At 46.4% G+C, this 22,484-nt stretch overlaps 1 protein-coding gene across 3 annotated transcripts in view; it reads right to left on the reverse strand.

Moving 5' to 3' along the window:
• Positions 1-61: 61 nt before the first annotated feature.
• Positions 62-22,484, reverse strand: part of GNB1L (G protein subunit beta 1 like) — a 71,378-nt gene continuing 48,955 nt past the window's right edge. For all 3 annotated transcript variants that reach the window (XM_020805467.3, XM_078381693.1, XM_078381694.1), the window contains 4 exons: positions 15,463-15,625; positions 9,364-9,462; positions 6,068-6,283; positions 62-1,223 (listed from right to left, as the gene is read on the reverse strand). In XM_020805467.3, the coding sequence (XP_020661126.3) occupies positions 957-1,223; positions 6,068-6,283; positions 9,364-9,462; positions 15,463-15,625 (745 nt within the window). In that variant the 3' untranslated portion in view covers positions 62-956. The remainder of the gene's footprint in view (positions 1,224-6,067; positions 6,284-9,363; positions 9,463-15,462; positions 15,626-22,484) is intronic.

Below are 22,484 nucleotides of genomic sequence, written 5' to 3' on the forward strand. Positions count from 1 at the left end.
GAAGGTTGCCAAAGGATGCTTTGAATTTATGGGGTTGGGGTTGGGTTCGGAGTTAGGGAAGGGCACTGAGGTGACATAAACTGGTCCTCCTCTGCCTCCTTTTTAAGCACAAACCCTTCAGATCCCTGAAAACGCTATCCAGAGGGTTGGGAGATCCCACTCAATAGGGGTGAACTACAGAGAAGAGGGAAGTATTCATAAACAGCGTGGGAGGGTCTTCCCCCTAGCCAAGCTCCTCCATAAGCACAAGGCGGGAAAAGTCCAGCCATCCAGATGTTCTTGAACTGTAACTCCCAGCAGCGCAAAGGCATCCTAATCAAGGATGAAGAAAGCGATCCGGAAGCCATCTGTTGCCCATCCTGTGTTGGAAGAAAGTAGATCCTGAATCTGACCTCTGGGCAACGATGACCCTCCAGATGTTTTCAAACTAGCCTCATCATTGGCTACGCTGCCTAGGGCGGATGAGAAGCATAGCCCCCAAACATCTGGAAGGCCATCGCTACCCAACCCTGGAAATCTCATTCTATAAGAATACAAAAGCTGGGGGGGGGGGAATCCGCACCCAGTCCCTGAAATTGAATGGCGTCGTCATGGTGGTTACCATGAACTTGACCCATTGATTTCAATGAGACTAAAGGCTGGATCAGCTGGCCAGGAACCCATCTCTTCCAATATGTGACAAAACTCCCTCTGCAACCCAGTCCATTTTTTTACTCCGATGTACGTCTTCCCAGTGCTAGGGGATTTGGGGACCTGGAGTTGAAAGCGGTAAATTTTCCAATCTCTGAGTCCTGTTGCAGTCAATAAGGCTTATTCTCAGGCAAAGACTCAAAGGAGTGTAGCAGAGCCAATGGTCACACACTGACATTGTCAAGTGCCCATTCGGGACCATCACGAAACCAAGGCTTATCCCGCAAGCCTTGGTCTGTCCTGACCGCTCCCTCTCCCCTTCTCTGTCAGGTTTGGTTATATATTGACCAGACGCTGATCCGGTGGTCTTTGGAACCGGCGGCCATCAGTCTCTCGCTGGGCCGGCGGTGGTCTGAAAAGGCGACGCAGTGGACAGATGCCCCGTGGTAGTCCAGGACGGCTAACGGCTTCAGCTTCTTCCAGCCGAAGAGGCGGACGCGATGGTCCCAGCCGGCTGTCGCCAGGATCTTCCCGTCCTGGCGGAGAGCCACCTCCGCAATGCCAGGGTTGGTAAGCTGGTAGGTTTGTAGAAGCTGAGAAAAGCAACGGTAGAAAGCGTGAGCTGGGGAAAGCTATTTTTGCAGAAAAGCTACTTTTTTGGACTGTCGTTCCCAAACAGGGCTCCCGGCCACCACAAACACTTCTCCAAGCTCTGGGGAATGAGTTCTTGAAAGCAATAAATAAAAAGCGAAAACCTTCCGGATACATTGAGGAACATTTGTAGGGAAGTGGCAGGGGAGTAGTTTTAATAACTTTTTTTGGGTTTTGGCCATCTCTGCTTTTTCACCCTCTCATGAGCTGCCTTGGGTCACCGAATGGGAGAAAAGCCAGATAAAAAGAAAGGAAAGGAAAAGCTGTTAGCCTCCTTCATTTCATCCACAGACCATCCCTGTAAGGTAGGTCAAGCTAAGAGAGTGTGACAGGCTCAATGCCACCCACTGGGTTTCAGGACTCAGTGGAGATTTCAAACCCAGTCTTCAGCCCATTAACCCACTCCAGTGTAATGTAGTGTTTAGAAAAGCCATATTTCAGGCATGAAATTGCCAGCAAGGAGACTTCTAGCCCCGTCCTCTGCCTGTCACTGTCTCCCCCCAAAGGAGGAACATTTGGGAACATGCTCGGTTACACATAGATCCTCTCGACACTGTCAAAAACCTTTATTTTCTACATGAAAAGCATTCCCGTGTAGCAGAAACTGTCTTCTTCAGAGCAGCCCTCAACGCACAGAGAAAGCAACAGGCAGGGGGCAGGGCGAGAACTCTCTCCCAATTCATACTTTCCAATCAGGACTTTTTTGAATGCCAGCAGAGGACTGTTCTAACCATCGTATTGCGCTGGCACTGAAAATCAAGCAGAGGCACTTACTTGAGTGGAACAACGACAACCTGGCTTCCAACATCATCACCACTGTCAGGGTAATTTACTGCAATTTTTTTTTTTGGAAAATTAAAAATCACACCATCACATACCCCCCCCCCATCAACAGCCATCATGCATTATTTATTTGGTCTTGATTTGACTCCTATGCTACGCTAGACTCTTAAAACAAATCAACGGGATTTATCTTCATGTTGACCGGCAGGTCTCAGCCTTCTCAATGGGACGGCTCTGTTTGCAGATATGGATGTGAAAAGTGGACAACAAGGAATACTGACTGGGGGAAAATGGATTCGTTTGAAATGTGGTGCTGGAGGAGAGCTTTGCAGATACCTTGGATGGCCAGAATGATCAACAAGTGGGTGCTAGATCAAATCAAGCTTGAACTCTCTCTAGAGGTAGAAAAATGTTGAAACCGAAGCCGTCTTCTTGAAGATCTTGGAGATCACTGATTCATAGGATCAGAGAAGACTTGACACATTGGCACATAACAGTTCCGTGTGGGACTCTTACTTGGCTGGCTATCTTCGGCTAACTGGGTCCTCCGGCTCCTGAAAGAGGAGGCTTCGCCCTCCGGATTTGCTAAAGGCTCTGGCGCAGCCCCCTGGGGACGCGGGGTGGCTGGCTTCACAGACTCCTCGCTGTCATCCTGGAATGCCGCCATCTTAAACAACCCGACTCTTCTATCCTGTCTCCGGAGAGCCAGGGAAGGGAGCTAAGAGCCCACCTCGACTTCTTCAGAGTAAAAATAACGTGCCACTGAGTGGCTTTTCAAACACTATCATTACCTCAGGAAGAGGGAATGTCAAGGAAATGCCCCATCTGGTTTCTATTATTAACCCGATAGGAAAGAGGGAGCGAACCAGGACAGAGAAGAGGGAGGGCCAAGAAGACTCAGCCGGGCATCTTTTATGCGTTCCTTGCACAAGAAGCGAAGGGAAAACGGGGAAAGGGAGGCGTAATGGGTCTGGACCCACCTGGTATCAGAAACAAAACAAAAAGAACAAATCTAGCAAACAGAGCCGGGCATGAAAGAAATAAATCACACAGGAATGGCAATACAGATTTCCTCCCATTAGAACAGTCACCCTCTGGATACGTGATTCCTTCAAAGGGCCATGCCGGAGCCATCGAACTTGCAAACAAAGCCTGCGCTCACCACCCAGTGATGACTCGCATAACAGAAGTGAGCTAATCCATAAAATTGAGAGTGAAGAAACCTCGTTCCAGAGAATCTGATGTCCCTGGATGTTCTAACAACATGCTACTCACATGGTGTAGCTTCAGGACGAGAGAATATCTGAACCCAGAAACTCATCTTTGAGGACCAGAACTGAACTGAGTTCAAAATCCTTCCTCAACCTGGCACTCTCCAGACATGTCGGACTACAACCCCCATTGGCTCCAGCCAGAATAGAGATGATGCCTGGCGGTTAGCCTTGTCCCTCTCCAGGATACGTCCCGCCATTCTGCTTCCCTTTTGGTCCTCCCCCTTTTTGCTTGGAAGTAGGAGCCAATTAAAGCCAATTAAAGCACTGACGGGGAAGAAAAAACATAGCACATCTTCCGAGGAGCAGAGTACTGCTGAATGCATGGGCTGGGTGGTAATGGGTGAGAAAGAGTTTCATATATATCTGGATGTAACTCCATAGCAAGAAGTTTTCGCATGCAGAAAGCTAGGACCAATGTCAGGATCTTTAAGTGCTAGCTGTCCGTCTGCAGGGAGCTTTTATTTGGTAGAACATTTAAAAACATTACCCTCCACCTGCATGTGCTTTTTCCAAAGGACTGAATCAGTCCCCTTGACATCAGTAGACGTTATCCCTTAACAAGGGTTAGGTTGACACATTTGCAGGAAGAATGCAATTGCTTAGCCAGCAGCCGCTCGTAAAATTGCTTTGATTTTGAACAAAAATGAATTCTCTCCCCAATCACCCATGCTTGTGATCCATGCTTACACGGCAGAAGGAGGCCGGAGAGCCCTTCCCCTAATTAAGCCCTCCTTAACCTTTTGGCACTGGCGCGGCATTCGTTAAATGTATAGATTACGGGCTGCAGTCATTACCACGCACTGTCATTAGATGACTTTGGTTGCTCCGGCGATGTCCTAACGAGGCAGCTGTTTCGGCGGCGCGGAGCACAGGACGTCCCGTCCGCTCATATTAATAAACTCTCGTTCCCATTATAGCCTGGAATGTCCAAAGAAGCCTCGCTGAAACTTAATTTCAGATGGCGCAGGACAGAAATCCCACTTGGCTCTTTTTTTATGTTACGGGGTGCCCCTTTCCCTCGAAAACGGAAGGCTCGATGTAGGCAGGGAGAGATATTTATCACTCCCCATCCAAAAGTGCAGTGCTTTGTTCTTGTAGAAACGATTTTTCTTTTTTAATGGCACAAAATTAAGAGCCTAGTGGTTCACCAAGGACTAAGAGTCTGAAATGTCCTTTCCACATTGGAAGAAGCGTCAGAGAAGTTACTCTGTCGGACTATAACTCGCTGTCGGCTTGAAGGTTTCTTGGGCTCCATCATCTACAGAAATGACCTGGACGACCGTGGGAAAATGACAGGTCTTGTAGCCCACGAGGGCACTGGGTTCAAGAGAGATACAGCAGATGCAGTGCTGGCTTCGGAACTAACATTCTCAACAGCCTCCTTCTTTTGCCGTTCTATTTCTTTATCTCTCTATCTCTCTTTCCAGCCCTTGCTCTTAACATCCTACGGTCTGACCAGTGATCGCGAGGCAAGAGAAAACACGGGCAGGTAGAAGGGCTCCACGTTTCTCTGCATACTAGGAGACGAGAAGGGAGCGAAGTTCTTCCTTTTCCAAAAGCACAAAATCCAAAGGGAAAACAGGGAACAACCAGGTTGATCCTGGGAGGAAGCCATGTGCCCTCGTTCCTCGCTCGTCCCTGATTATTATTATTTTGGGTGATTTGCTCTTCTGGAAACCTCAGGATCTATCCATTTTTTTCAACAAAAAAAGCCTGCTTCTAAACGTCGAAAACACCGTTTTTAGCAACGGTGGCAACCCAGTAACGTCCACTTTCGTTTTACAATACAAGGGACTTGACAGTCCTGTTGGGGACTGAAAGTTGTCCCTGGACGCTGCCCACAGCTATTCTATAATGGTCATATAGATAAGCTCTTAGAAGTGGATATCGGGTTTTGAGTACTGCTAGAGCTTAGTGAGTCCCCTGGACTGCAAAGAGAACAAACCTATCAATTCTGAAGGAAATCAACACAGAGTGCTCCCTGGAAGGCCAGATCCTGAAGCTGAGGCTCCAATACTTTGGCCATCTCATGAGAAGAGAGAAGACTCTGTGGAAAAGATCCTGATGTTGGGAAAGTGTGAAGGCAAGAGGAGAAGGGGACGACAGAGGACGAGATGGTTGGACAGTGTCATCGAAGCGACCAACATGAATTTAACCAAACTCCGGGAAGCAGTGGAAGACAGGAGGGCCTGGCGTGCTCTGGTCCATGGGGTCACGAAGAGCCGGACATGACTAAATGACAACAAGAGCTTAGTGGGCCAGAGTTTGAATCCCTCCCAGGAGAGGAGGTGAGCCAAGATCACCCAGAGTGGACATGACTTAAGCAACTACGTATCCCCCAACCTCTGCAGCCATGGGCAAGCGACAGGGTCCCAGAATGCCACCAGAAGCCAGGATTGGTAAGCCCCTTCTGAGTGTACCTAGAAAACCCTGGGTCGCCGTAAGTCAGAACTGATTTATAGATGACACATCATTATTCCTTAGTGGGGTTTCTACAATAAAGTGGGTTTTTTAAAGTTGGTTGTAGCAGAGGTTAAAGAATCAACAAATATATGGGAGCTTAGAAACCGTCCCAGCCATCTTCTTGCAGATCACAACCAGCTCGTGATTTATTGGCCAGGGATCTGTAACAACCCTTCTTCACCCGACTAAGCATTTCCTCTGCCTCCGCCTTCCAGATCATTAGTGCACAACAGAACAAACAGCACAGAGAGGGCAGACGCTCTGACCTCCAGGTCCTGCTGCTCGTTCTGCCTCCAGACGCAAAGCATCTTCTCAGACGAACCCGACACCCCCTTGGCCTTCTCCGAGTCAAAGTCAAGGCTCATGATTGGCTCCTGATGACACGCCAGGCGGCTCCACATTTTCCCCGTGGACAAATTCCACAGTACCACTGATCCATCCTCATAGCTGGCCAGAAGGAAAGGAGAGGAACCCACATTGGACTGTGAGGAGGAAACACAGGGCAACATTGGACCATCAGCATGATTTGTACGTGACTTCTCCTGCCAAGGACAGACTTAAAGCCGGGGACATCAAATACCTGAAGCTCACCAAGCATCAAAAGATACTGTCTTATCTCCCAGAATCTCAAAACCATCTTCTTTTGAAATGTGTGGGCTGCTTTTTAAGGAACCAAGAAGAAGAAAAACTAATTATGGGAACAATTCATTAAAATCTCTTTTCCTTCTCAGAATCCTACCGTTATTTTTAGTTTCATTTTGTGCTGAATATCATGGAACAGTTTAGTTGAGTCATGATCCTTCCCAACACTACAACTCAAGAAAATTTGTCTCAGTTGACGCTAGCATCCTGTACGTGATTCCTGTCTACCTTTCAATTGTTCTTTTTGCTGACTCACGGCAACGTCCTCGCCTGATCATAAATGGTAAGGATAAGTGTCGTAACATACAGTGGTGCCTCGCTTAATGGCGATAATCTGTTGCAGGAAAATCGCCATTAAGCGAAAACATTGTAAAGCGAAAATAAAAAGCCCACTGGGCTTAAAACTCGCAGTCCAGCGAAGATCCTCCATACGGCGGCCATTTTCGCTGCCTGTATAGCGAGGAATCTGTCCCTAAACACAGCGGGGAACCATTTTATTTACTCGGTGGCCATTTTGAAACCGCCAATCAGCTGTAGGAAAATCATCGTTTTGCGAAGAATCGGTTTCTGAAGCAGGGAACCGATCATCGCAAAGCGAAATTCCCCCATCTAGACCATCGTTTTGCGATCGCAAAAAGATCGTCGTAAAGCGGATTTGTCGTAATGCGGGGCAATCGTAAAGCGAGGCACCACTGTAGAAGATCTTCTCAATGGTAAGGAACAAATGCCACTCGTGAATCATTTGTCTAAATAATAGGGGAAACCTCTTCTCTTTCTCCTTTTCTTAAGTCTACTGAACTAGTTCCCAAAGAACTACAGGTCTTGAGTCCCACTGTAACCAATTGAGGGATATTTTGATTAATGATGTTACAGGTCAAAGGGTCTGGCACCCTGGGCAGCCACCCAATTTATTTAAGCCTCTGAAATAACTCAAGGAAAGGAACGTTACTGGATTAGAGGTCACACTTAAGGAAAATATTCATCATTGTACTGACCAGTTGACTAATGACCCTGTAAAATCGTAGACCTGCCATGTGAGTGAAGACTCAAAAAGCCCTGTTCAGAGCAAATTATAAAACAAAACTCCTGCGAACGCCAATTATGGCTTTAAAAGGAGAAACCCCAGCAAGAAAGGACTCAAGGTCCATCCTACAGAATGTGACAATTGATTCTTTCAGCACAGCAATTAGGATTCATCTGAATCAAAACTCGTTTCCTGGGGCATCTCAAATCCCACTCTCTCTCTCATTCTGTCCAATAAAAATAATTTTTTTCAAAAAAAATCCTCAAACATTTGCAGCATCAGAAGCAAAGATTCCAGAATAATGACTTAATCCCCAGCGTGGCACTGACCAAACACAAGGGACTACAAATCCTACCATCCCCAGCCACCATGTTTCCTGGGATTTTAAACCTGTTTGAGCAGTGCTTCTCAATTAATTGGAAGGGTTCTTGGGTATGCCAAAGAGACCAAAAAGAGATTTATAAATGCATAAATTAATAAATCCAAGGAGAGGAGAAAAAAAATCTTTGGTTTTGAAGCAATACGTAAGTTACAGTTGAAGCTATATCCTAAAATCAAAGACATTCCAGACTCTGGAACTCCCTCCCACTGGAGGCCAGGCTGGCCCCATCTCTGCTGTCCTTCTGCAAGCAGGCAAAGACATTTCTCTTCAGGCGAGCCTCCCTTTAGTGACTGGCTGCTTCAATTGGGTTTTTTTTAAAAAATAAGATTGTTGTGTTTTATTCCTCTGAATTTTTAGTGTCTCAGAGTGGTATTTGTATGTTCCTCTTTAATATTTGCATGCTTCCTGTTTTTAGCTTTAAATATTGCCTTTTAATGATGTCAGCCACCGTTGTGTAATAGTTTTCAGCTTTCAGTGTTGTCTTTCAGTGACGTTAGCCACCTGGGGTCCTTGTTAAGGAGAAAGGTGGGGTAGAGATATTTTAAACAAACAAACAAACAAACAAATATTCAGACAAGAGATTGGGTCGACTGGAAAAGTTACCTCTTCACCATCTTCAGGAGTACTGTATTTTTCTGTGTATAAGACTATGCTTTTGTCTAAAATCTTTAGACTAAAAATTGAGGGTTGTCTTATACACGGAAGTAAGCTGAAGAGAGAACGAAAACAGGAGGAGGAGAAAACAGGGATCAAAGCTATCCTGCAGCGCTTTGATCCCTTTCCCCCCACCGTTGCTAAGCCCCACTTAGATTCCTTAATTTTGGATTAGAAAAGTGGGGAGGGGGTCCTTATACATGGGGGCGTCTTATACACAGAAAAATACGGTAACTCTTTGCAGGTGATGACTCGCAACGCATTTCCCAGCCCTGTAACTGAGACAACCCCTAAACGGGTTTCTTTTACTTTCAGAATCACCGTGTCTGACACACGCATGCCGAAGACTCGAGACGCAGATCAGTGTATGTTTCAGGCCATGCTGAAGACAAGAGATGTCAAAGATCATGTATCTCAAATGAAGGCTTGCTGTTTTTAAGAGCAGGTCTAGTTGTTTCTCCAAAACCACTTTTTCTCATTGTTTTTCTTCAAGCTGAATCTGCTAGGAACCTAAACTTGTGGGTACTGCTCACCTCCACGAGGCGTATTTGCAAAGAACCCCAAATCATCAGCCCGAGGGGAAAAAAAAAAAAACAGAAAAAAAGGCAGAACGTTCCAGCGGGAATACGAAGGATGTTCTCGCTTCCCTCCAGCCTTTAATAACATAATTACTTGATTGCTCTTGACAATCAATCAAAACACCCTCTTCAGAGTGAAGAATGATTCATGCACTCCATGAATCTACTATGTATATGTAGATAGATGGGGGGGGGGGGGGGGGGAAACGGAGAAAAGAAGGGAATCACAAGAAGGGGAAGTGTTTTGTAATGAGCGAGCGAGTGAGGCTCCCGTTGGCTTACCTGCCACAGCTTTAGACACAGAGGCAGGCCCAGTTTGGCACCTGTCCCGGGCTTCAAGGTACAGACTGAGATCTTCGATGGCAGCTCCAAAACCTGAACCTGACACGAAAGCAAACAAGTTTAATTGGCCGAGGGCCCGGGAACAAGCACAGAAGTCTCCTAAGGTAGCCAGATCTAGCTAGAACCTGCAGCTGTCCCGTCCCGGTTTAGCGCTGTAGCCACTGCAGCGCCGTGGCTCACTGTGGTCTGAGCTGGTGGGAGAGGCAAGGCTGCCACACCAAAGATGGAGGAAGACAGTCTTGAACCCTAAAGGTGGTGAATGTATGGCCTCCCAAACTGCAACATCCCTTGATCTCCTAGTTAGGGCTTATGGGAACTGCAGTTCAGCCACACCTGCAAGGTTGCAAGTTGCTCACCCTTTTGCACACCAATGCATTCAGATGACACATGTGCTTCAACCAAGAGCACAAGGAGCCAGTGTGGTGTCGTGCAGTGGTCCCCAACCTTGGGCCTCCAGATGTTCTTGGACTTCAACTCCCAGAGATCCTGGCCAGCCGAGGTGGTGGTGAAGGCTTCTGGGAGTTGTAGCCCAAGAAGATCTGGAGGCCGAAGGTTGGAGACCACAGGTGTGGTGGATTGAGTGTCACACTAGGACTTGGGAGACGCGAGTTCGAATTCCAGCTCAGCCACAGAAACTAACTGATAGGGATGGGAATAGTAAGCATTCTGGAACATCTCACATATTCTGTAAAACCTATTAGGATTACCATAAATCAGAAGTCACCTGACAGCGAAGAACACCACCCAGCCCAGACTTTGCAAACTTGCAGAGTTCTGCAGGGTTAGCTTTTTGTGTATTTTTTTCCCATCCCCCTTTTCATTTCTTATCTTAAGCAGAACAATTGCACCAGCTCACTCCGCAGGCTAAGACGCCAGCTGCTAACTAACTGGCGGGCAGCCTCCCATCGCTGTGTCTCACAATCAAGACACCACTTTAAAAAATCTCACCTGCCCTTCACTTCCACCCAGCACCCGCCTGAACCTTGGGAGGAAAAAGCAAGCATCGGGGGGGGAAGGGCAAGCGCTTCGGCCGGAGCATCTTACGGCTCACACGAGACCTTCCCAAGGTTGGAGTGGGTGGAAGAAGCGACTTCCACACCTATAATTTACATCTGATGCAAAATAAAGGAAGCCAGGTGGCAGTTGTTTTTCAAAATCCCCAACCCAGCAGAAAGCTGATCGGAGTAGGCTCCCTTGAAATGAACGAGGCCTGGGCAAAATCAGCGTTATCTGGGGCTGTTTCACTTGGAAGGGGAGGAGAGCAGAGTTGGGAAATCCACTTTTTGCGTTGCAACTTCTAGGTAGCACCAAACAGCCTAGGCAGCATCCACGCTAGCTAGGGATTTCAGCAGCTGTGGTCTGAAATATTGATAAGCGCTGGAAACAATGTGCGTATACAGTGACACGAATGAAGCCTGTCTGATCACACACCACGTCAAGCTGGAGGACCAGAAGCCGTATACTCAGAGACACAGGAGAGCGGAAGCTGCTTTCTCTCTGTCCGAGGGACAGGCTTCCCAGAAGCATCTGCTTGGCCGGTGCAGGAATAGACGGCTGGGCTGGAAAAGCATTTGTTGTTGTTTTTGCTGTTGTTTAGTCATTTAGTCGTGTCGTTCTCTTCATGACCCCATGGACCAGAGCACGCCAGGCCCTCCTGGGAAAGTTTGCCTGAAGAGAAGGGTCTTTGCCTGGTTGGGGAAGGGCAGTAATGATGGGACCAGCTGGGTCTCCAGTGGGAGGGAGTTCCAGAGTCTGGGACCAGCCACAGAGAAGATCCTCTCTCTCGTGTCCCCACCAGGCACACTACAAGCCCAGAAATATAGATTACTAACTACATGTTGGTCCAGTTTTTTTTTTCTGTTTAGCCCAGATGGATGGGAAACCGGGGAAACTAGTTAACACGATTCAACCGAATAAATCTCCTGCAATGTTCCTGGCTGCTACGACCAGAACTGAAAAGAGGGCATTCTGTAGAAACCAATCGTGAGATTGCCTTTCACTGCATCAACAAAGCAGTTAAGGAAACCGTCTGAGATGCTACCATTCCTCAGCTAGAAACCCTCCGTCTCATGTTATTTTGACACCTGTAATTTAAAACAAGAAGAAGCGATCTGTTTTGCTGACTAGAGGAAAAAAAACGTTTCTCTTTGCCGGAGGTGAATCGCATTCCTGGGTGGCTAAAGGTGGCCAGAGGGAAACACGCCCTCCCACTTTTTTTCCCCATATTTCTAATGCTTTTTAAACACGTTTCTGGCAAATTGGCAGAAGCCGCGCATGTAACTCATAATTGGTGATTTTAGTGCAATCAAGAACAAATAAATACCTGTTTGGATCTTATTATACACAGACTGAAGTCGCTTCGAGACAAAATTAGCCTTTTGGGTCGGAGCCAAGCATAAACTCATATTAAATCTTCAGGAGAATCATAGGTTTCCAAAGTACTTGGGCTCATGGGAGAACCCATCGTTTGTTTCTCTGCTGTCAAGTTAGAATTCAGAATTAGAGGGATCCAAAGAGGTCTTCAAGGTGAGATATCCAAGGGGCTTTACTAGTTCCATACCCTCAAAGAGTTTCCATGGCTGATCAGGGATTCGAACCCAGGCCCCTTGAGTCCTAGTCCATTACTCTGTCTATTACACCACACTGGATACCTGTTTAGGATATCACATACTAATGTCATGTCATTTCAGACCTGAAAAGTTGCATCTAACAACATAGCAAGTCTGGGACTGTATACTGCAAAGCCCATCTTCCCCGGGAAGGGGCAACTGCTCAGATGGCGTTATCAGATAGAGGAGAACGTACTTGTTATATATTCAGCCTTTGCCTTCTGCAATTAAATTGGTCAGGGAGGCGAGGGAAAACACCTTTTCTGCTGGGGATCTGCTGCTAGTTCTTTAAAATAATAATACAGTGGTGCCTCGTTTAGCGATGTTAATCCGTGCAGGAAAAAACATCGCTAAACGATGTAATCGCTAAGCGATTTTTAAAAGCCCATAGGAATACATTAAAATGTGTTTAATGCGTTCCTATGGGCTAAACACTTACCTGTAGGCGAAAATCCTCCATAGCGGTTGCCATTTTGGGTGCCTTTAAAGCGAAGCAAAACAGCAGCCGCCATTTTGTTTTTCCGGCGGCTATTTTGTAACCGCCGATCAGCTGTTAAAAAATGGGCGCTTTCCCATGATTGTGTCCCCGCGATCATCGCAAAGTGATTTTTACCCATAGGGGCCATTGCTAAGCAATCGCTCTGGTGATGGCAAAAAGTCCATCGCTAAGCGATTTCGTCGCTGTATGGAGCAATCATTAAGCAAGGCACCACTGTAATAATAAAACACAAGATGTGATGACCAACTGCCTTCCAGATCTTGTACTACAAGTCTCACCATTCCTGAGGTCCTTCTCTCAGTTCACCCACCTTCCCAGGCTCCTCTGCTAAGGACACGCTAGAAGGCCTTCTCGGTGGTGGCCCCCAGAGTTTGGAATGCACTGCCCGGAGCAGCCGGGTTGGTCCCGCCCCTCTTGTCCTTTGATTGACAGGCAAAGGTCTTCCTCTTCCGGCAGAGTTTTAAGTGGCGTTCTAACAAAGGCTGTCTTCATTAAATTTAGAGATCTTTAAATGTGTTCTAAAATGTTTTTAATGGCAGGGTTAATAGTAATAGAAGTTTAATTTTTGTTGTTGTTTAATTTCTTATCGTGCTTTAAATTGTGGTTATTGTACAGTTTTAATTCTTTGTGAGCTGCTTTAGATTCCCTGTGGGGAGACAATGGCATACAAATAAAATGTCAGTCAATGGCACAGTAGACACAGAACTGCTGGATGGTTCAGTGGTTTAGTTCTCTGGCTAAGGAGCCAGAGGTTGGGAGTTCAATTCCCGACGCCCCACAGGGTCCCTTCCAACTCTGCAGTTCAAATATATTATTATTATATTGAGCTAATCAGAGATATCAAGAGCTTGGTCTCATTTATGTTCAATTAAACTAATTCCTTAACCAATTAAATTAATTCCTCAGCTGTCAGAGTTGAAGGGAGAATGAATGTAAATTAAACTGTTCTGTTAAAGGATGAATAAGGCGTTGCGCAATGTTAGTTTGACATTTAAAAATAAATTAATTAAAAGTGTGAAACACAGCCCCAATATCCTTAAGCTATTCCCCTAAAACAGTAACACATTAAAAAAACGCAATGTGCTGATTGCTTCAATGTGCTGATTCAATCTGTTAAAGCCACTGTCACTTAACAAGTTAAGGAATAACTTCTTGAATTGCTATTTTTAACCAGTTAAGGTCAACACATAAACTTTGCTTTAAAAGCTCAAGGTCTGATCTGGTATAAAACCAGCTTCATACTCTTCCTAATAAATGAATACAGAACGAACGTTTAGGCAGTTGTAAAATACAGTGAGTCAGAACCAAACTATCAGTTTAACCATTATTACTTAAAGGGTTTATACCCCACCCTTTAGCCAAAAAGGCTCCCACAGTAGCTTACAAACGTAAGTGGCTTCGCAATACCTGCCCTTCTGGTGTACAACCTAAATTAGGATGTGACACACAAGAAGTAAGGGAAGACGAGGGAGGAGGAAAACTTGATCCAGTGTCGCACGACTGGCAGGTGCTCTCCAGCCCTGTCGGGAAACACAGACGGATGGAACTCAAGACTTTGAAAACTGGCCTCCCATTTCTTCTTCAGAGGAGGAAACAGGCACTATCCTCCAGGACACATGAAAGGAACCTACGCCAATAAAGGCACTCAGGCCCACGGTTGGCAGCAAGCATGAAATCTGCTCCCTCCCAGGTACGTCAGACAACAACAGGCTACATTGTTGTTGTTTAGTTGTTGTGTCCGACTCCTCGTGACCCCATGGACCAGAGCACACCAGGCCCTCCTGTCTTCCACTGCCTCCCGGAGTTGAGTCAAATTCATGTTGGTCGCTTCAATGGCACTGTCCAACCATCTCGTCCTCTGTCGTCCCCTTCTCCTCTTGCCTTCACACTTTCCTAACATCAGGGTCTTTTCCAGGGAGTCTTCTCTTCTCCTGAGATGGCCAAAGTATTGGAGCCTCAGCTTCAGGATCTGTCCTTCCAGTGAGCACTCAGGGTTGGTTTCCTTCAAAATGGATTGTTTTGTTCTCCTTGCAGTCCAGGGGACTCTCAAGAGCCTCCTCCAGCACCACAATTCAAAAGCATCAATTCCTTGACGGTCAGCCTTCTTTATGGTCCAGCTCTCACTTCCATACATCGCTACTGGAAAAACCATAGCTTTGACTATTCGGACTTTTGTTGGCAAGGTGATGTCTCTGCTTTATAAGATGCTGTCGAGGTTTGTCATCGCTTTCCTCCCAAGAAGCAGGCGTCTTTTAATTTTGTGGCTGCTGTCCCCATCTGCAGTGATCATGGAGCCCAAGAAGGTAAAATATATCACTGTCTCCATATCTTCCCCTTCTATTTGCCAGGAGGTGATGGGACCAGTGGCCATGATCTTAGTTGTTTTGATGTTGAGCTTCAGACCATTTTTTGCGCTCTCCAACAGGCTACATAGCCAGAACTCAAATCCAGGATAGAAAATGCCATTAGCATCTTACAAAGAACTTCACATTTCTGGCCGGCATAGTTAGTCAATCCAAAAAGTTATTTATAAGCCCTTATCAGACGTAATTTTACGCAGAAGATTTCAGATCTGCCTTCTGCAACCCGATTCTGATCCAAGTATTGTGGTCTACACACATCCCAGCACAAACAATGGTCTGCAGTCCCAGGGGATGTCCTGTAAACCATCTGGAGGGGCACCAGATGTGTGACACAGGCCAACAAAGCTGTCCTTCCCTAACCTGACGGGAGCTATCATCCCAAAGATTCAGGACTACAGTTCCCATAAGACCAGTGCCCGGACAGCATAGCAACAATATAGCAGAAGTGCTTGCAGGATGATGGGCGGTGGAGCTCAACCTGTTTGGGAGACACCAGATCTACACGATAAAGCTCAGAGCTCAGCAAACATCATTCTGCATTAGCAAGAGATCGGAACAGTTCACCTACCTCTTCTAAGCTTTTCCACACCGTGGCCAGGAGCCACCGGGCCTCCGCCACCTCCAGGAGCGAGCTCTTGCAGAACCCAACATTCTCCGTGAACACAGCATCTGTGACCGCGTTCCGTCCCTCCGCTAAATCCCACAGGCAGATGTTCTGATCACGGCCCTGGCTTTTGCGATTCAAAGCAATAGGCATCAGACAGCACAACCTCCATCAGAGGATATCAGTTCTCTTTCATCCCCTCTCTGATCCAACTTCGCTCCAGATCCCCAGTGGAATCCCATGTCGGCCAACCACCTCCATGAACGACATTCCCCCGCCCCCATTCGTGCAGCTATCCGATTATACAAATGGAACAGCCCACTTCCTGACGACTGGGATAAAGGGACCTGGTCTAGGTTTCCTTATTTGCATGCTAAAATGGATCTGAAATGTATTATTTTTTTCAAAAAAAAAAAAATCACCAGATGTTGGAGGGACTACTCAGACAGTTCTCCTGAACCTACTACCTGCACAAAATCCCTCTCCACTGAGTAGACAGAGATCTATCATGCCTGAACACAAAAGTATTCACATGCTATGCAACTGGAGTACAGAATTTGTTAACAATGGCCAGCAACGTAGATCTTAGAACTGCAGAGCTAGAAGGGACCCTATAGATCATCCGAGTCAAGTCCTTGTCAAGGAGGCGCAGCGGGGGGAATCGAACTCCCAACTTCTGGCTCCATAGCCAGAGACCTCAACCCCTGAGCTATCCAGAACCTGAATGGCATTAAAAAGGAGATTAGACAAAACTCAAGGGGAGGCAAGTGTATCAATGGCTATTATCCTTGATGGCTATACAGTGGTGCCTCACTTAATGACGATAATCCGTTCCAGGAAAATCGCCGTTAAGCGAAAACATCGTAAAGCAAAATAAAAAAACCCACTGAAACGCATTGAAACCCATTCAATGCGTTCCAATGGGGTAAAAACTCACCGTCCAGCGAAGATCCTCCATATGGTGGCCATGTTTGCTGCCTGTATAGTAAGGAATCCGTCCCTAAACACAACGGGGAGCCATTTTAATTACCCGGCGGCCATTTTGAAACCACCGATCAGCTGTTATAAAAACATCGTTTTGTGAAGAATCGGTTCCCGAAGCAGGGAACTGATCATCGCAAAGCGAAACCCCCCATTTAGACCATCGTTTTGCGATCACAAAAAGATCGTTGTAAAGCAGAAGCAATCGTAAAGCGAGGCACCACTGTAGCAGGAAAATGTTGAGGAATATGACCAGCAGGGTGCTCTTGAGTTGATACTGTGTATCGGGGCTTCCCATGGGCACCCGTTTTGGCACCGTGGGAAGAGGAAGCTGAACTAGATCAGCCTTTGATGGCGATTGCCGCGCATCTCTGATATTATTCGTGCGGGAACCCACAGAAGTCATTACACAGATGCACTCCGGGGAGGGACAGCCCACAGAATAAGCAACGGCAATCAATGGAAACCACAGATTCATATCTGTCTGGAAGTGGTTCTTTTCGGATTCCTAAAAGGATAGACTGCCAGCTCTTTATTGGAGGAACTGGCGTCCTACGCCTTCTGAGAGCTCCGCTTTAGGAATGGAATAAAAGCTAAGGAAAGCTTTCAACTTGGAACCTTTGTAAGCATCGAGGGAAGTCTGCGAATCTTTTGTCTCTCTTTCTCAATGAGGTCTAATACAATACATCTGATCCTCCTGGCTTAATGTGTGGATTACAACTCCATTATCTGCTCGCTTCCATGCTTCCCATCGGTCTCATGCTGCTCAGGGGTCAACATGTAGCGTACAGCTGTGCGTTTCGAGAGAGAAATGTGCTTACGCATGTTCCGGGGGTGGGGAGGGGAGATTCAGGTGAGACAGTTGCAGCGAAAAACACAACATCTTGTGGCCCCTTAAAGACTAAGAGGTTCTCTTTGACATTTTAGTTAAATGCAAGCATCGGTTCATTTGTTTTTCATTGGCAGATTCACATGGAAAAGGGGGCAAATTTAACTTAAGCAGGGGAGCACATGCTGAACAGATGCAAATAGTGATTTGCCACACCCCTAGAAAAAAGCCAATGCGGTGTAATGGTTCAACTCATAGATTAAGATGCAGGAGATATGAGTTCCAGCTGTCACATACCCAGAAAACTCACTATGTTACCATGGGGGAGTTAATCTCTGGATCTAGACTAGAGGCGGGCACAAATGGACAATTTGGCAATTCGTGATGATTTGTTTATTGGTTGAACAGGTGTTTGGCACTTCAAAGCTCCACTCCCTCTGGCGGGCACCCACTCAGAGGATGGATTGGCTTCCCGAGCCCGCCTCCTCTGAAGCACCAAACACCTGTCAGGCTGATTAACGAACCGGCACGAAACGCTGTATGCCCATCTCTACTCTAGACCTACTTTGCAGGGTGGTTGTGAAGATAAAATGAGGAGAACTATGTATGTCGCCCTGAACTTACTGGTGGAAAAGCAGGATATTAATAACACCGATAAACCAAGCAGTGTGGTGTAGTGGGCATAATAGTGGATGAGGACTCAGGAGATGGGGGTTCAAATCTCTGCTCAGCCACAGAAGCCCACTGGAATTGGCCGTGATAAACCACTACCTGAACTCTTTGCATACCTTGAAAACCCACTAGGGTTGTCTTAAGTAAGAAGGGACTTGGCAGGGCAGAACAAAAATAACACCGTATTTTCCATGTATAAGACGCCCTCTCCACTTTTCTAATCCAAAATTAAGAAATCTAAGTGGGGCTCAGCAAGTGTAGGGGGAAAGGGATCAAAGCGCTGCAGGATCGCTTTGATCCCTGCTTTCCCCTCCACTTGTTTTTGTTCTCTCCCCAGCTTACTTCCATGTATAAGACGACCCCCAATTTTTAGTCTAAAGATTTTAGACAAAAGTATAGTCTTATACATGGAAAAATACGATAAATCACATAAACGGGGAACAGAAGAAATTGTTTCTGGAATCTCAGAGGGGATTTGCCGAGGACAGGTCCGCATGAGATCTGTTAAAACAGAAAATTCAGATTACAGAAGTGATGTTTGTAGACTACAGCTCCCAGAATCCACCAGTCAGCCACACGTTCACCAACTACGCTGGCTGGAGGTGTGGGTGGTTTCTGAGAACAGGAATCCCGTTCCATTATTCTGCCCCATACCACACAGGGACCACATGCCGAGAAGTAATGACAACGGTATATCCATTTGCCCCGGGAGGCAGTAGAAGATAGGAGGGCCTGGCGTGCTCTGGTCCATGGGGTCACGAAGAGTCGGACACGACTAAACGACTAAACGACTATATCCATTTGCCACAGTGCAATTCGAAAAACAAAACCAACAATGGTTATCATCTCGAAGGCACGTGGTCATTAAGAAAGACAGAAATGATACGCTCTCATTAGAAGCCTCAAACAAGGTGTACCACAGCAGCAAAAACAGCAAACTGCACGAATCCATCAACATAAAGTCTCTCTTCCATAAGATTAGTTGTATTACAGATGATTATCTCTCTGTTTTTTTTTCTAATTACACTGCATCAGCTCAATGGGAATACAACGGTTAGTGTTTTCTGTCCCAGACAGTCAGCTCAGGAAGTTAGAAGAATTAAAAGCAATGAGTTATAGTTCTAGAAGTGAGTTGCCATTATAGTTCCCTTTAAAAAAAAGCAACTCTTTGCTTTCTCATTACTTAAAGGTAAGAAAAATAACTTTTTAAAAACACCAGAATGATAACAGTGGCTGGTCTGTGACAGCTAAGTATGAAGACCACGCAATGTGCAATTATAAAAAGCACCGAAAGCCAGTTACCAATTTGCTACAAAGAGGAAAAGTTACCCCTCTTTGCATTTGTAACTTAAAGTAACTTAGTTATCCATTAGTTATCATTGGCAGAGGGTTGGACTCGATTTGTTTGTTTGTTCACATATGTCTGTCTTGTGTGAGTGGATCTCTGAGATGGGGTACACTTGATTTCCATTAGCCCCAGCCAGTGGCATAGAGTCCCTTATCACTGTCCATGCTGTGCGGGGCTCATAAGGGTTATGGGTCATGGCGTCTGTGTTATTCGCCGGCACCATCAGCTTCTCCAATTTTTGCTTCCTGTAGCTGACTTGTTTCAGAAAAGAAAGCTACCATGGAGCTTCCTGGGAGTTGTAAAACTTTGGGAGGTACCCTCTAACAACCAAAGGGGTAGCAAAACTACAACTCCCAGGAAGCACTGCAACAGCTTCCTTAAACACATCAGCAACAGGAAGCAAAGGATGGAGAAGCCAGTACTGTGTGTACATAACCCCAAAGCCCTGTTGGGGGCGGGGGTACAGAGGGGTGCAAATTTGGGTTTGTGCGATGCGATTCCCGGAACATTTCGGGAACTACTGTCCAAAAATACAAAACAGCAGCCCTCTATCTAGAAGGTTAAGAATCACAGCAACAAACTCCCAAGGACTAAATTGTAGTACATATAGACCATCGTAAAAGATTGTCATAAAGCCTATTGGTCGTAATGCGGGGCAATCGTTAATCGGGGCACGACTGTAGTAGTTATTGTTATGAATGAGAGATCTCCCAAATGTCCTGTCGTCAACCCTGCTCAGCTCTTGCAAACTCAAAAAATGTGACTTCCTTTAGGGAGTCGGTTCATCTTGTACTTGGTTTTCCTCTTTTCCTGCTGCCTGCCACCTTTCTCAACATGATTGTCTTTTCCAACGTTTGAGCTAGTCAACGGATTTATTGCGAGAGTCAGGTGGTCCCTGCACCCATTTACAAAGCAGCGAGGACTAAGGATCCAGTCCCTATCGCAACAGCCAAAAAAATCCAAAAACCCGGGAGTTTGAGAAGGGTTCGCACCCGTGACTTATATGTGAACAGATGACGGTAGCCCCAACATATGTCTTGCACAGACAACTCAGTTTATAAGGCAGAATCTGGGAGATGGAAACCCTGTAATTATCTTAACAACTCAAATTTAATTCTCGTCTTCTGGGGTGTGAATTTGTGGTTATGCAGACGACAACGAATCTAAATGCTAATCAGGTCTGCTACAGAAGATGTCTTGGCGTGATAAACATGTCAAAACACCTCCAGACCAAACCGATGCGTTGCCAACCAGTTCCAGAGGAAGGAGGAGCTTCGTGTCAGGTAAGGCAACAAAGAGACGCATGATATCACGTAGACAAGCCCGTTTATCACAGAAGACGCTTTCATGGACTTCAGCCCAGTGAGTTGAATCCAAGGATCGCTATCCTCGGCTGACAGTATATGGTGCATAGAGTTATGGAGCTTGGGAAAGTTTTTAAAAACCCACTAGAATTGCCAGTAAGGGGATTGTGGGCTTTGTAGTTAAAACAAAAGAGGTTTCCAAGCTCTGGCCTTGTTTGATTCCGTATCCATACCCACCTACGTTTCTATTTCAGCATGCTATGAAGGCAACTCAGATCATCCCACCGGAATACAAGCGCCGAGAGAGTCCACCAAGCTGGGAAGGCTTTAAGTCCAGACTGCATTCCTGCCTTCTAAAGCCAGCCAAATCAGGACCAGAGAGGTTCAGCTCTAGAATGCTAGGGGTGAACTCCTTGGACTGCAAGAAGTTACTCTATACAGTGGTGCCTCACTTAACGATGTTAATCCGTTCCGGAAAAAACATCGGTAAGTGATTTAATCGCTAAGCGATATTAAAAAACCCATAGGAACATATTAAAACGCATTTAATATGTTCCTATAGGCTAAAAACTTACACTAAAGCGAAATTCCTCCATAGCGGCAGCCATTTTGGGTGCCCCCAAAGCGAGGCAAAACAGCGGTGGCTATTTTGTTTTTGCGGTGGCCATTTTGGAACCGCCGATCAACTGTTTAAAAAAGTTCGCTTTGCCATGATCGCTTCCCTGCGATCATCGCAAAGCGAATTTTAGCCATAAGGGCCATCACTAAGCGATCGCTCCAGCGATGGCCAAAAGTCCATCGCTAAGCGATTTCATCACTCAATGGAGCAATCGCTAAGCGAGGCACCACTGTATTAATAATTATTATGTGCTGTCCAGTCAATTCTGACTTACAGCAACCCTTTCCAGGGTTTGCAAGGTAAAGAAGTGGTTGACCATTTGCTTCTTCCAGGGGTGCCTTGGGACTGTGCAGCTTGCCCACAGCTACACAGGCTCACTCTTTTCCTACAAAGCACCGTGGGGGAATCAAATGCCCAACTGCTGGCTCCGCGGCCAGAAATCTAAACTCCTGAGCCATCCAGTCAGCTACTCTATATTAGCCATCCATATTTGTTCAGCAAGCCCACTGCTGTCTACCTTGACTGGGAGAAACTGTTCCATCTCTATACTAGGTAAAGGCAAAGGTAAAGATTCCCCTTGACATTTAGTCCAGTCGTGTCCGACTCTAGGGGGCGGTGCTCATCCCCGTTTCCAAGCCGTAGAGCCAGCGTTTGTCCGAAGACAATCTTCCGGGGTCACGTGGCCAGCGCAACTAGACAAGGAACACCGTGACCTTCCCACCGAGGTGGTACCTATTTATCTACTTGCATATGCATGCTTTCGAACTGCTAGGTTGGCGAGAGCTGGGACAAGCGACGGGAGCTCACTCCGTCGCATGGATTTGATCTTACGACTGCTGGTCTTCTGATCTTGCAGAACAGAGGCTTCTGCGGTTTAACCCGCAGCGCTACCATGTCCCACCAGTCTACGACTCACTGGCAAAGCTTTTTTTCCCCTATTATCTTCTCCGTGACCTTAAGACAAAAGATGACACGGACTGGATCTGGAAACTCTGGTGTGCACTCTTCTTTTGGCTGGACCCAGGATTCCCCCACTAAATCCATATATAGAAGGCTCTTGCTACTGCCAGCGCAGGATCAGAAACAAAAAAGGACTGAGGTTCTTCCATTCCATTCTCTGGGATGAGTGTGAGGACAAGTAGCCTTCCAGATGCTACTGGACTACAAGTCCCATCAGCTCAAGCCAGCAGCATGAGGGATGATGGTAGTCAGAGTCTGTCTAACTACCGCTGG

Source organism: Pogona vitticeps, chromosome 14 (assembly GCF_051106095.1).
Source record: "Pogona vitticeps strain Pit_001003342236 chromosome 14, PviZW2.1, whole genome shotgun sequence".
In the NCBI taxonomy this organism is placed as follows: Eukaryota; Metazoa; Chordata; class Lepidosauria; order Squamata; family Agamidae; genus Pogona; species Pogona vitticeps.